The following is a 15,092-nucleotide window of genomic DNA, read 5'->3' on the forward strand; positions in this document are numbered from 1 at the left end:
GTGGTAGAAGCAGAGGATGCTATTTTGTATTATGGATGTGTCTGACCCTTTATTCCTCTACAGTGCTAGAGTAACTTGAGTCTCAGGGAGAAGGGCAAGTAAGATGAGGAGATACTGTGAAGTGTCTTTGGAATAGATATAACTGATGAAAATCTTGGGAGTATCCCCTGCTTTTACCAAACAGCAGATAGTCACTTTTTTCTGCTTGATAAACTTAGAAGAAGAATTTCTTCTAAACAATCTTCCAAGAATTCTTAATTTTTAAGATACAGAAATCCAAATGATTTATCCACATAGTGTAGCTTCACTTATTCTGCAAATGTTTACTGAGCACATACTCTGTGCCAGCCATCGTTGTAGGCATTGAGGATTAAACACTGTATAAAACCATAAAAATCTAGCCCTTCAGAGGTTTGCTGAGGAGGCAGACAATAAATAAGGAAAAGAGATTAAATGTATGGCATGTTAGCTGTTAATAACTGAGAAAAATAAGGACAGGAAAGAGGATTGAACCGTGGGGAGGTTAGAAAGCCTACAGTTTAGTGGGGGGTTTTTGTTTTTGTTTTTTTGAGAGAGAGCATGTGCATGTGAGTGAGGGAGAGGCAGAGGGAGTGGGGCACAGAGGATCCAAAGCAGGCCATGTGCTGATAGCAGTGAGCCCAATGCAGGGCTCGAACTCACGAACCACAAGATCCCGACCTGAGCCAAAGTCAGACACTCCACTCACCGAACCACCCAGGCGCCCCTAGAGAGGCTATAGTTTAAATAGGATGACTTGAGAAGATAAGTAAGACTTGAGTAAAGACATGAAGGAGGTGAGAGAGTGGACCACACATGTCTCTGAGAGACAAGTTTTCCGGGTAGAGGGCACAAGGGCAACTGTCCTGAGGTTGGAATATTCCTGGTGTGTTTGTGGACCTAGGGTGGCTAAAATACAGAATGGAGGCAGGGGAATTGAGGTCACAAAATTAATGATGAGTCCATATTTTAAAGGACTAATCTAAGGGCCTTGGCTTTTGTGCTGAATAAGAAGTCATCGGAGGTTTTGAGTTGATGAGTGACGCTGAGGAATGTTTTAAAGAATCACTGTGACTACCTTACTGAGGATAGATTATATTGAAGCAAAGGCAGGAGCACAGAGAAATTAGGAGGCTGTTGGAATTATCCAGGTGAGAATGACAGTAGCTTAGTGATCGAAGTGATGAGTCCAGTTGGATTAAGGATATATTTTGAAGGTAGAACTCACAGGATTTTCTGATTGATCAGATGTGGAGCATGAAAGAAGAAATGGATTCTACAGCTTTTGACCTGAAAACTGGAAAAATGGGACTGCAATTTACTGATGAGGAGATTCCTTAGGGAAAAGCGGGTTTGGGGAAGAAAATGGGAACTTTTAATTTGGGCATGTAAAATTTGAGATGCCTGTTAGATTTCTAGATTGAGGGGCACCTGGGTGGCTCTGTCGGTTGAATGTCCAACTTTTGATTTTGGCTCAGGTCATGAAATCAGGGTTTGTGGGTTAGGGCCCCACATCAGGCTCCATGCTGACAGGGCAGAGCCTGCTTGGGATTCTCTCTCTCTCCCTCTCTCTCTGCCCCTCCTCTGAATTAACTAACACTCTCTCTTTCTCTCTCTCTCTCTCTCAAAAATAAATGAATAAACTTAAAAAAAAAAAAAGATTTCTAGATGGAGATGTTGAAAGGGCAGCTGGAAACTCAACTCTAGAGTTGAGGGGAAAAGTCCAGGCAGATAAAAATTTTGATGTCATCAGGTATTTAAGCCTAATTGAGATTACTGAAGGAGTCCAAATGTAGACAAAGAAGAAAAGCATTCCTAGGACCGAGTCCTGGAGTTCTCCCACATTGACAGATGGGAAAGATGAGGAGGAGCTAGTAAAGGCAGCTAAGAAAGAACAGCCAGTAAGGTATCCTGGAAGGCAAGTGAAGAAAGTATTTCCAGGAAGGAATAATGAACTCTGGCAAATACTGGGGATTGGGTCAAGTCAGATGAGAACGGAAAGTGACCGTTGGATTTAATGAGGGGTAATGACCTTGTCAAAAAACGGTTTTGGTATGTTGGTGAGGGAAAGCCTGCTTGGAGTGCAGTAAGAAAATGAAAGGGAAGAGGAGCTGGTAACAATCAGTATAGACAACTCGGTCAAGAAACATTGCTCTTACAAGCAGATAAATGGAGGGGGGTGTGGGATCGAGAGGATTTTTGAGATAGAAAATTCTTAGAGAATTTTTGAGATAGTTCAAATACAAGAATGATTCAGTAGAGAGGAAGATAGATGATGTAGAAGAAAGAATATGTGGAGGGCTGCCTACGTGAGAGGATGTAGAGGATGTAGAGCATAGGTGGAGAGATTGGTCTTCGCTGGGATCCTAGTTCATTCCTAGCAGCAGCACGTCAGATGGAACATGGGCCCAGTTGCAGGAAGGCATGGTAGTATGGTGTTGGGAACTTGGGGGACATCTCTTCTGACTCCTTGTATTTTCTCCATGGAATACGTAATAAGGTCCTCATGAGAGAATTATATTGGAGGTTAGAAAAGAAAAGAGAAGCTACGAAACAGGCATCTAGGAGAGGGCGTGCACCAGGAAACTGTTGTAACTGGAAGGCAACATGAAGGGCTCAGCTGACATAGTTAGACGTGAATTTCAAATGTGACAATGAGCATGGCTGTTTTCCTCTGGTCACATTCAGTGGTGTGGGTGCACACCACTCAGGTGGATAGAGAAACTGAAAGATGTTTCTTGACACAGCTTTTTAAAGAACCCAGACATATTAAGTGTTAATAATAAGCCTTTCTACTATTGCAGAGAATGTATACTGTGTTGGTCAAATAGGGTGAAAATTCGTTTTTATTTTTATTTTTTTGTTTTGTTTTTATTTTTTGAAAATTAGTTTTTAAACAAAATTTGGGGGCACCTGGCTGGCTCAGTTGGATAAGCATCTGACTCTGGCTCAGGTCATGATACCATGGTTGGTGAGTTCAAGCGCCACATTGGGCTCTGTGCTGACAGCTCGGAGCCTGGAACCTGCTTCAGATTCTGTGTCTCCCTCTGTCTCTGCTCCTCCCCTGCTACACTCTGTCTCTCTCTCTGTCTCAAAAATAAATAAACATTAAAAAAAATAGATAAATAAAATTTGGAGGGGTGCCTGTGTGGCTCAGCCAGTTAAGCATCTGACTCTTGATGTTGGCTCAGGTCATGATCTCACAGCTCATGAGATCAAGCCTCACATCAGGCTCTGTGCTCACGGCGTGGAGCCTCCTTGGGATTCTTTTTTCTCCCTATCTCTGCCTGTATCTATCCCTCTAACATTCTTTCTTTCTCAGAATAAATGAATAAACTTAAAAAAAATTTTTTTTCCTTTTTTTTTATTTTTATTTTTTTTTACATTTATTTATTTTTGAGACAGAGAGAGACAGAGCATGAACGGGGGAGGGTCAGAGAGAGAGAGGGAGACACAGAATCTGAAACAGGCTCCAGGCTCTGAGCGGTCAGCACAGAGCCCGACGGGGGGCTTGAACTCAGAACCGCAAGATCGTGACCTGAGCCAATGTCGGAAGCTTAACCGACTGAGCCACCCAGGTGCCCCCTTTTTTTTCCTTTTTAAATATGTCTACACCCAATGTGGGGATGGAACTCATAAACCCAAGATCAAGAGTCACATGCTTTTCTGACTGAGCTAGCCAGGTGCCCCACTAGGGTGAAAATTCTTAATGCACTCTAATGCCTTTTAAGGCTCATTTAATTTTTGTAGATCCTAGGCTTTTAGGTGTGTTTTAGTTTGCATGGCTTCTATTTACCATGTATTTGATTATCTGCCTTCCTATCTCAGGTTGATCTTCACTCGAAAGGGAGTACTCCGTGTGGAGGGGTTTCTGAGTCCCCAGCAAAGTGACCCTGATGCCATGAACCTGTGGATTCCCTCTTCCTCCCTTGCAGAAGGAATAGACCTAGAAACCTCAAAATACATCCTCGCCAACGTTGGGGACCAGTTCTGCCAGCTCGTGATGTCAGAGAAAGAGGCCATGATGATGGTGGAGCCACATCGTAAGACACCCACTTCCTTGTCTTCCAGGCACTTCTATTTGGGAACTTGTATTTTCTGTTACGTCACAGGAGTAGAAGGAGTGACAAATGGCATTCTCTGTGGACAAATTAAGACTGATAAGACTTCTCTTTGTAGCAAACTAAGAAGCTGAGGCTCTAACTATATCCAGCAGACATTATTCCTTCCTTGATCCCTGTCTGGGTTTGGGTCACTCTAAATACTTTGAGTTTGCTTTGAACCTATTTGTGTTAGTAAGTGATATTATGTGGTTTGTGAGTAGATGAAGTGCTAGTGGGTACGATGTTTCATACCTAGAACCCGCTGTTATTCAGACATTGATGATGTTTCCATATCTGTGAGATACTGTACCCTATTTCTACACCAAGGAAAATTCTCCCAAGACATTATACCCTACATTTCAAGTGAAGAATCCTCTTATTTCAGACTCCCCCACATTGACATTTTTACAGTATCTTTAAGTAACAACACGTGGCATTTATATCGTTGACACTTGTTTAGAAATATTAACAATTCCATCTATTTTGTTTTTCTTACATTTATAGAAACACTAACTTCTTGCATCTTTGAGTTTGATTGCTGGACAAAACAGTTTGAGGAGCAGTCAGTGGATCTGTAGTCTTTTACTGTTATTCAGGATGATCAATGCCAACAATATCCCTCTTCCTCTTTCCACCAGAGAAAGTGGCATGGAAGCGAGCAGTGCGTGGTGTGCGGGAGATGTGTGATGTATGTGAAACAACTCTCTTCAACATCCACTGGGTTTGTCGCAAATGTGGATTTGGGGTCTGCCTTGACTGTTACAGGCTCAGAAAAAGCCGTCCGCGCAGTGGTGAGCAAATATTGTCCTGTTCAATTCTAAAGGTAACCTGTCATTGGAGGTATGGGACTTGAAGCAAGAATGGGTTTGTGCCCCCATTTTAGCTGCTTAGCTTCACTCATTTTTGTTGCATTATGAGGCGTTATGGTTGCCAATATTCCAGCCTAACTGGGAAGGCTAAAACAATCCAAGGAGAGTTATTCTTCATCTTCCCTTGTGTGTGTTTTTTTTTTTAACAGCATCTTTATTGAGATATAATTCACATGCCATAAAATTCACCCTTTTAAAGTGTACAATTCAAAAGTTTCTAGTATATTCTCAAGGTTGTACAACCATTTCCACTATCAAATTTCACTTTTGTCATTCCAAAAAAAAATGTAACCTGTAGCACTAACTCCCTATTTTTCTCCCTCTCCTCAACCCTTGGTAACCATTAATCTTCTTACTGTCTCATCTCTCCCTGTTCTGTACATGTCATATAAATGGAATCATACGATATTTGGCCTCCTGTGACTTGACTTCTTTCACTTTAGCATACTGTTTTAAAGCTTCATCCATGTGATAGCACGTATCATTAACTCATTCTTTTGTGTTGCCAAATAATATTCCATTGTATGGGTATATTATATTTTGTCTATCCATTCATTAGTCAGTGGACATGTAGGTTGTGTCTGTTTTGAGCTATTATGAAAAGTACCACTATGAACATTTGTGTACAGGTTTTTGTGTGAACATAGGTTTTCATTTCTTTTGAGTATATACCTAATGGATTTTATGTGTTATATGGCAGTCCTATGTTTTTAATTCTTTCAGAAACTGCCAAGTTGTATTCCATAGTAGCTATATCATTTTATAATCCCACTAGCAATGCACAAGGCTTCCAGTTTTTCCACGTCTTTGCCAATGCTTATTATTGTCTGCCTTTTAGGTTATAGCCATCACAGTGGCTATGAAGTAGTCCCTGTTTCATTGTGTGATTCTGATTTGCATTTCCCTGATGACTAATGGTGTTGACCGTCTTTTCATGTGCTTGTTGGCTGTATTCATCTTTGGAAAAAGGCTATTCAAATCTTGTGCTTCCTTTTTTCCTTGCTTTATCTTACTACTTGCCCCTTAACCTCATTCTTCCCTCTTCAGAGATAGTGTGCAACCATTGGAACATGGTGATTTAGAGGTATGCAACTGGGATTTGAATCCTACTTCCACATCTTTTACACCACCTGTGGTATCTTAGGCTATTTTCTTAATCCCTCAGAGCTTCAGTTTCCTTATCTATAAAACAAAGATAATATGAGTATTTCTCTCACAGCATTGTTGTGAGGATTAAATGAGATCATGTACTTGAAATGGTTAGCACAGGGCCTGACATCTACTAAGTACTATGTGTTGTGTAGCTATTAGATCTTCCACTTCTGCCCACGAAAGATTAACTTCTACAGGAATTGCCCTCCTGCCATAAACAATAAGAAAACCAGACTAAATATATGAAATCATGGATTTAAACATTGGATAGCAGGCAGCATGAGTCTGTCTCTTAAGAGAAGGGAAGAAACAAGGCACATCCTACAATTGCTCCCGTTTACTGCCCGCAGGCTGCTTCCAGGCTGTAGTAGAGGGAAAAGCAACTACAACGGTTTGACAGTCTCACTGAACTGAAAAAGAGATAAGAGTCTGAGAAGAGTGAGGCAGAGTGCTGAAGGCGTTAGAACTGCAGAGAGATCACCTCAGTTTTTGGCTCTGTAGTGATCTGCACACACATGAGGTGAAACTCCTTAAGCCCCAAAAAGGAACTTTCAGAAAGCAATTGACTGAATAATTTCCAGAACTTACCATTTGTGTTGCCACGAGCCAGACTGGAAAGACTCTAGATAAGAGTGCACAAGGGTCACGTTTTAGCACTGGGACTAATGTAGTCCCAGAATAATGGCTGTTGTGGAGATGCCATAACAAAGTGTAAAGCAAGCCTTGGAGGGATCAAACTGATCTGCAGGTTACTTAACTATGCACCAGACTAAAATCAAACATTCTTTAAAGGATTACAACAAAATCCAGTACTCTGAAACATTAAAGTCACAAAGCTCTGCATTCAATCAGGAAAAATCAGGGTATGAGTAATAATCAGCTAAATGGCTGGCTCATTTGGTAGAGCCAAGGTCTTGAGTTTGAGCCCCCCAATGAGGATAGAGTTTACTTAAAAAAAAAAAAAAAAAAAGCATAATCAGGTGTGAGTCTCTTAAGTAAATGGTGCTGAGAAAACTAGACAGCTACATGCAAAGGAATGAAACTGGACTACCCTCTTACCCTATACACAAAAATAAACTCAAAATGGATTAAAGAATTAAATGTGAGACCCAAAACCATAAAACACCTGTAAGAAAACACAGGCAGTAATCTCTTGGGCACTGGCCATAGCAACATTTTTCTGGATATGTCTCCTCAGGCAAGGAAAACAAAAGAAAAATAAATGAAAGCTTTTGCACAGCGAAGGAAACCACCAACAAAACAAAAAGGCAACCTTCTGAATGGGAAAAGATATTTGATATTTGCAAATGATATATCCAATAAAGAGTTAATATCCAAACTAGAATACTTACACAACTCAACACCAAAAAAAAAAAAAAAAAAAAAAAAAAAAAAACAAAAAAAAAAACAACTAAAACTGCCCGATTAAAAAGTGGGCAGAGGACCTGCATAGACATTTTTTCAAAGAAGACCTACAGATGGCCAAAAGATACATGAAGACACGCTGCACATCACTCTCATCAGGTAAATGCACATAAAAACTACAATGAGATACCACCTCACACCTGTCAGAATGGCTAGTATCAAAAAGACAAGAAATGACAAGTGTTGGGGAGGGTGTGGAAATAAAAGGAACCGTTGTGCATTGTTGGTGGCAATGTAAATCTGTGTAGCCACTGTGGAAACAGTGTGGAAGTCTCTCAAAAAATAAAATACAGAAATGCAATCCAGTAATTCCACTACTGGGTAATTACTCAAAGAAGATGGAAACACTAATTCAAAAAGATATATGCACCCCTATGTTTACTGCACTGTTATTTACAACAGGCAAGATATAGAAGTAGCCTAAGTGTGTATATACATGTATACACCTACATATACATTATGGAATATTACTTGGCCATAAAAAACTATGACATCTTGCCGCTTGCAGCAACAGAGATGGACATACAGGGTATTACACTAAGTGAAATAAAGATACCATATTTTTCACTTACATGTGGAATCTAAAAAACAAAACGGGGGTGCCTCTCTGGCTCAGTCACTAGAGCATGCATGTCTTGATCCTGGGAACATGAGTTCACGCTCCACGTTGGGCATAGAAACCACTTTAAAAAAATAAGGGTGCCTGGGTGGCTCAGTCGGTTAAGCATCCAGCTTTTGCTCAGGTCATGATCTCATGGTTTGTGAGTTCAAGCCCCACATTGGGCTCTCTGCTGTCAGTGCAGAGCCCGCTTCACTTCCTCTGTCTCCCTCTCTCTCTGCTCCTCCCCTACTCTTGCTTTATCTCTCAAAAATGAAACTTTAAAAAAAATAAAAATTAATTAAAAAAAAAACAAGACAAACTCATAAATGCAGAAAACAAACTAGTGATTGCCAGAAGGGAGGCAATGGGGGTGGGGTGAGTGAAATACGTATCAGGGATTAAGCAGTACAAACTTCCAATGATAAATAAGTCAAAAGGATGGAAAGTATGGCACAGAGAATATAGTCAATAATACTGTAATGACATTGTATGGTGACATATGGCAACTACATTTATTATAGTGAGCATTGCATAATGTATAGAATTGTCAAATCACTGTGTTGTACACCGGAACTACTTTAGTATGTTAACTGTACATGTCAACTATACTTTAGTGATAAAGTTTTGTTAAATAAAAGAATAATCAAGTATGCAAAAAAGAATGTGACCAATAATCTGGGGGAAAGAAACATTCAATAGAAACACATCCAGAAATGACAGTGATGATAGAATTACTGTAAAAAGGCCTTAAAGCAGCAATTATAAATCATATGAATATATTTAAAGACATAAAGGGAAGAGCGCCTGGGTAGCTCAGTCAATTGAGCATCCGACTCTTGATTTCAGCTGGTTGAACATCCGACTCGATTTCGGCTCAATTCATCATCTCACGGTAGTGAGATCAAACCCCATGTTGGGCTCCACACTGGGCATGGATTTTCCCCCTCCCTCTGCCCCTTCCTCACTCAAGCACATGCTCACTCGCTCTCCCTCTCCCTCCGTCTCTCTCTCTCTCTCTCTCAAAAAATAAAAATAAATATATAAAGGGAAATATGAGAGAAATAGAAAATACATAAAAGACCCAAATAAATCGTCTAGAGATTAAAAAATCCCCAAAAAATTATACTAGGTGGGATTAATGGCAAATTAGATACTGCACAAGAAGCTGAATTTAAAGATGTAACAATAGAAACTATCCAAAACTAAGCACAAAGAGAAGAAAGACTTAAATTTATAAGTTAAAGAGTGCCTTGTTTATGTATAGGAAATATCAGGCAGCCTGCCAGAACTTTAACTAGAGTTTCAGAAAGAGAAATGGTCAGAGAGCAGATACAAAAAATACCTGGAAAATTCCAAAAATTTTCCAAATTTGATGAAAAAGCTATAAAACCACAAATCAACAATAAATCTCAAATAGAAGAAGCATGGGCACATGGGTGGCTCAGTTGGTTAAACATCCAACTTTGGCCCAGGCCATTGAGCCTCTTGTCGGGCTCTGCTGACAGCTCAGAGCCTGGAGCCTGCTTCCGATTCTGTGTCTCCCTCTTTCTGTGTCCCTCCCCTGCTTGCACTCTGTCTCTCTTTCTCAAAAATAAACATTTTTTTAAATTAAAAGAAAACTACACCAAAGCACATCATTACCCACCTTACTGAAAAGCAATAAGGAGAAAATCTGAAAATCACAAGAGGGAAAAAAAGTACTTTATATATACAAACTAACAAAGATGACAGCCAAGTTGTCAGAAACGCTCTTCTACTGAAGACAACGGAACAGCATCTTAAAGTGCTGAAAACCAATTATTAACCTAAAATTCATACCTAGTGAGAATATCTTCAAAAACGAGAGTGAAATAGTCTTTCAGACAAAGAAAAGCTGGTAGAATTCATCACCAGCAGATTCACGGTGCAAACAAAGGTAGTTATTCAAGGGGAAAAAAAGATACAGTAAGGGAATTTGGATTTACACAAAGGAATGAAGAACATCTATGGGTAAATATGTGACTACATATAAAAGACTTTTTCTTATTTTTAAACTTTTTAAAAGATAATTGTTTAAAGCAAAAGTAACAAAGTAATTTGGGACTTAGAATGTGTAAAATTAGGGGTGCCTGGGTGGCTCAGTTGGTTAAACGTCCAACTTCGTCTCAGGTCATGATCTCATGATTTGTGGGTTCAAGCCCCGCATTGGGCTCTTTGCTGATAGCTCAGAGCCTGGAGCCTGCTTTGGATTCTGTCTGTCTGTCTGTCTTTCTGTCTGTCTGTCTGTCTGTCTGTCTCTCTCTCTCTGCCCCTCCCCTGCTTGCACTCTGTCTCCCTCAAAAATAAACATTAAAAAATTTTTAAAAATGTGTAAAATTAAAATATGTAACAGCACAAAGGAAAGGAAGGGGAAATGGAAGAATATAAGAATCTTACACAGTGTGTGAAGAATGGTATACTATTTGAAGACAGACTGTGGTAAGCTAGAGATACTACAAACCCAAGAACAAACAGTAGCAAATAAAGAGGTGTATATAGCCAGTCAGCCAAAAGTGGAGACAAAGGCAACTCATACAAAAGCAGTTAATTCAAAAGAAGAAGGAAAATGAAACGGTATATACAATACAGATCTGTAGTGTATCTTGCATTCAGTTTTCTTGGGGTGGGTAGTATAATTACCAAAAAAAAAAAAAAAAAAAGTCTATAAAGGTCTTGGGAGAGAAGTGATAAAGAAATAAGGGTCAAAAAACACTGAACCTAGGTATAGATAGGAACATCTTACATAATGCAAAAGACTGAATATTTCTCCTTAAGATCAGGAGCAAACAAAAATACCTGTTTTCACAGCTTCTATTCAGCACTGAGCTGGAGTTACTAGTCAGCATGAGAAATAAAAGACAAAAGCATAATGCCATCCCTCCCACAAAAAGCATATACTGGAATGAAGTAAAAAAAAAATTTTAAGATTTATTTATTTTTGAGAGAGAGACAGCAAGTGAGGGAGAGAAGGACAGGACAGAAGATTCGAAGCAGGCTCTACACTGACAGGAGCAAGCCTGATGCAGGGCTCGAACTCATGAGCCGTGAGATCATGACCTGAGCCAAAGTCAGCCATTTAACCAACTGAGCCACCCAGGTGCCCCAAGTAAAATGTGTTTTATTCTCAGGTGACATGATCATCTATATAGAAAACCCCAAGGAGGGCTTCCTGCCTGGCTTGGTCGGAAGAGCATATGGCTCTTGATCTGGGGCCATGGGTTTGTGCCCCACGTTGGGTGGGGCGCCTGGGTGGCTCAGTCAGTTAACTCTCTGAATCTTGGTTTCAGCTCGGTTCATGGAATTGAGCTCAAAGAGCTGCGCTGAGCTCTTTGCTGAGAGCATGGAGCCTGCTTGGGATTCTCTCTGCCTCTCCCCTGCTTGCACTCCCTCTCCCTCTCTCTCTCAAATAAACTTAAAAAAAAAAAAACTTAATAAAGAAAACCCCAAGTAATCTACAAAAAAAAAGCTACAAGAACTAATAAGTGAGTTTAAGCAAGATTACTGGACAAACTGAACAAAAATCAATTATATTTCTATATGCTGTCAATGAGCAACTAGAAATTGAATTTTTAAATTAATATCATTTATAGTAACATCAAAAAACCATGAAGTGCTTAAGGATAAATTCAATTAATAGGTAAGAAACACATGGGGTGCCTTGGTGGCTCAGTTGATTGAGCATCCGTCTCTTGGTTTCAGCTCAGGTCATGATCCCAGGGTTGTGGGATGGAGCCCAATGTTAGGCTCCGTATTCAGCGTGGAGCCTGCCTAAAATTCTCTTTCTGTCCCCCACTCACACTGTCTCTCTCAAAAAATAAATTTAAAGGTGCCTAGGTGGCTCAGTTGGTTGAGGGTCTGACTTCAGTTTGGGTCATGATCTCATGGTTCATGAGTTCAAGCACCACGTTGGGCTCTCTGCTGTCAGCACAGAACCTGTTTTGGATCTTCTGTCCCTCTCTCCCTCCCTCTCTCTCTCTCTCTCTCTCTCTTCCCCTCCTCTGCTTGCATGTTCTCTCTCAAAAATAAACTTAAAAAAAAAAAGACTAGAATAACAAAAACAATTTTGAGTAAGAAGGCATTTGGAGGATTTATACTATTTCATTTTAAGACTATACAGCTACAGGAATTTAAGGCACTGTGATAATACAACAGCAGAGATGTACACACATATATAGTCAGCTGATTAGGTAATGAAGGTGCCAAGATAATTCAGTTGGGAAGAGATAGTTCAACAACTGGTACTGGGATAATTATGTATCTGTACTAAATATAGTGAGCTTTATTTGTTTATTTTTTAGTGTTTATTTTTGAGACAGATCGAGAATGAGTGGGGGAGGGGCACAGAGAGAGGGAGACACAGAATCTGAAGCAGGCTCTAGACTCTGAGCTGTCAGCACAGAGCCTGACGTGGGGCTCAAACTTATGAACCATATGATCATGACCTGAGCCGAAGTCGGATGGACACATAACTGACTGAGCCACCCAGGCGCCCCAAATGAGCTTTATTTTTACCCACACGATATATCAAAAGTAAATTGTAGGCCTAACCATAAAAAGCTAAAACTACAAAATTTCTAGAAAAAAAAATAGGAGAAAATCTTTGTGTCCTTGGGTTGGATAACTACTTATATGGACACAAAAAGCAAAAGAAAAATTGTTACCAAATTTGAAATATTTTGCTCCTCAAACAACACTTTGAGTAAATGAAAAGACAAGCCACAGATTGGGAGAAAAGATTTGCTGATTGCCTATTTGTTAAAGGACTTGAATCCACCATAAAGAGCTCTCACAACTCAATAAGAAGACAACAACCTGATTTTTAAGTGAGCAAAAGATTTGAACAGATACTTTATCAAAGAAGATAGATCAATGGAAAATAAATGCATTAAAAAAATTACCACTACTCATTTGGAAAAGGAAAAAATAAAACCGTAACGAGAAACCCCTCTACCCACTTAGAAGGCTAGAATTTTAGAAACTGACAGTACCTGGTGTTTCCAAGAATGTGGAGGAACTAGAACTCTTAACAGTTGCTGGTAGGAATGGAAATTGGTACCATCCTTTTGGAAAACGGTATGACCATGTCTTATAAGTTTAAACATAAATTTTCCATATGACCCAGCATCCCACTTCTACATGTTTATGAGAGAAATGAAAATGTGTCCACACATGGGGTACCTGGGTGGCTCAGTTAGTTGAGCGTCCGACTGCAGCTCAGGTCATGATCTCACAGCTTGTGAGTTTGAGCCCAGAGTTGGGCTCTGTTGCTGACAGCCCAGACCCTGGAACCTGCTTCGGATTCTGTGTCTCCCTCCCTCCTTCCCTCCGTGTCAATCTCTCTCTCTCTCTCTCTCTCTCTCTCTCTCTCCCTCCCTCCCTCCCCCACGCTTGTGCTTTCTCTCTCTCTTTCTCTCTGTCTATCCATCTCATAAGTAAACATCAGGGGCACCTGGGTGGCTCTCTTGGTTAGGCGTCTGACTTCGGCTCAGGTCACAGTCTCACGGTTCGTGGGTTTGAGCCCTGCGTCAGGCTCTTTGCTGACGGCTCTGAGCCTGGAGCCTTCTTTGGATTCTGTGTCCCCATCTCTCTCTGCCCCTCCCCACTTGTGCTCTGTGTCTCTCTCAAAAATAAATAAACACATAAAATAAACATTTTAAAAAATGAGAAAAGAATATATGTCCACACAAAAGATTGTACTTGGATGTTAATAGTAGTTTTATTCATAATAGCCCCAAATTGGAAATAATCCAACTGTTCACCAGCTGGTAAATGGGTAATAAAAATGTATATCCATACCACAGTATAGTATTCAGCCATGAAAGGAAATGAATTGCCAATACATGAACAATATGGATGAATCTCCAATCATGCTAAATGAAATAAATCCAACACAAATGACTATATACTGTATGCTTCCAGTTATATGAAATTCTAGAAAAAGCAAAAATGTTAGTATTAGGAAGTTGACCACTGGTGACCAGGGGTTAAGAAAAGGCTATTGACTTTAAGCAAAGGGCTCGAAGGAACTTTAGGAAGGAAGATGGAAATGTTCTATATTATGATTGTGGTAGTGCTTATGCAGCTGTATACATTCATGAAAATTCATGGGAGTGCACACTAAATTGTTGGATTTTTTGTATGTAGATACAATAAATAACAGTAAATCAGTGAAGTAGATTTTTTTGAGTTAGATACTATCTTCTTTGGCTGAAGAGAAAATTGGCCTTCAGGATCTGAAACTCTGACTCACTAAGAGGGATACATCTTATGACCCTAGTAATATAAATAAAGTCGTTTCATTTCTGTTTCAGAGACGGAGGAGATGGGTGATGAAGAAGTTTTCTCCTGGTTGAAGTGTGCAAAGGGGCAGTCCCATGAACCAGAGAATCTCATGCCTACACAGATTATCCCTGGCACAGGTAAGGGAGTTCTTTTTTTTTTTTTTTTAAAGTTTATTTCTTTTGAGAGAGAGAAAGAGTATTCAAGCAGGAGAGGGGCAGAGAGAGAGAGAATCCCAAGCAAGCTCTGCACTGCCAGTGCAGAGCCCAACTTGGGGCTTGATCCTATGAACTGTGAGATCCTGACCTGAGTGGAAATCAAGAGTTAGATGCTTAAATGACTGAGCTGCCCAGGCACCCAAAGGAGTTCTTTTTTAAATTTGATGAAAGAGTGGCTCCTGGCTGACTCAGTCAGAGGACCATGTGGCTGTCGATCTTGGGGTCATGAGTTCGAGCCTCACATTGGGTATTGAGATTACTTGAATAAAAAAACTTAAAAAATAAATAAGTAAATAAATAGAGGCACCTGGTTGGCTCACTCAGTTAAGTGTCTCACTCTTGGTTTAAGCTCAGGTCCTGATTTCTGGGGTTCGTGGGATCAAGCTGCGCATCCGGCTTTGCTCTGACA

At 40.1% G+C, this 15,092-nt stretch overlaps 1 protein-coding gene across 3 annotated transcripts in view; it reads left to right on the plus strand.

Annotated features, from left to right (window-relative positions):
• The window catches only part of KDM3B (lysine demethylase 3B), a 68,673-nt gene that overhangs the window by 35,913 nt on the left and 17,668 nt on the right, over positions 1 to 15,092 (plus strand). For all 3 annotated transcript variants that reach the window (XM_030319048.1, XM_030319056.1, XM_030319065.1), the window contains 3 exons: positions 3,847 to 4,061; positions 4,760 to 4,912; positions 14,498 to 14,605. In XM_030319048.1, coding sequence (XP_030174908.1) covers positions 3,847 to 4,061; positions 4,760 to 4,912; positions 14,498 to 14,605 — 476 coding nt within the window. The remainder of the gene's footprint in view (positions 1 to 3,846; positions 4,062 to 4,759; positions 4,913 to 14,497; positions 14,606 to 15,092) is intronic.

The sequence above is a fragment of the Lynx canadensis genome, chromosome A1, assembly GCF_007474595.2.
Source record: "Lynx canadensis isolate LIC74 chromosome A1, mLynCan4.pri.v2, whole genome shotgun sequence".
Lineage (NCBI taxonomy): Eukaryota > Metazoa > Chordata > Mammalia > Carnivora > Felidae > Lynx > Lynx canadensis.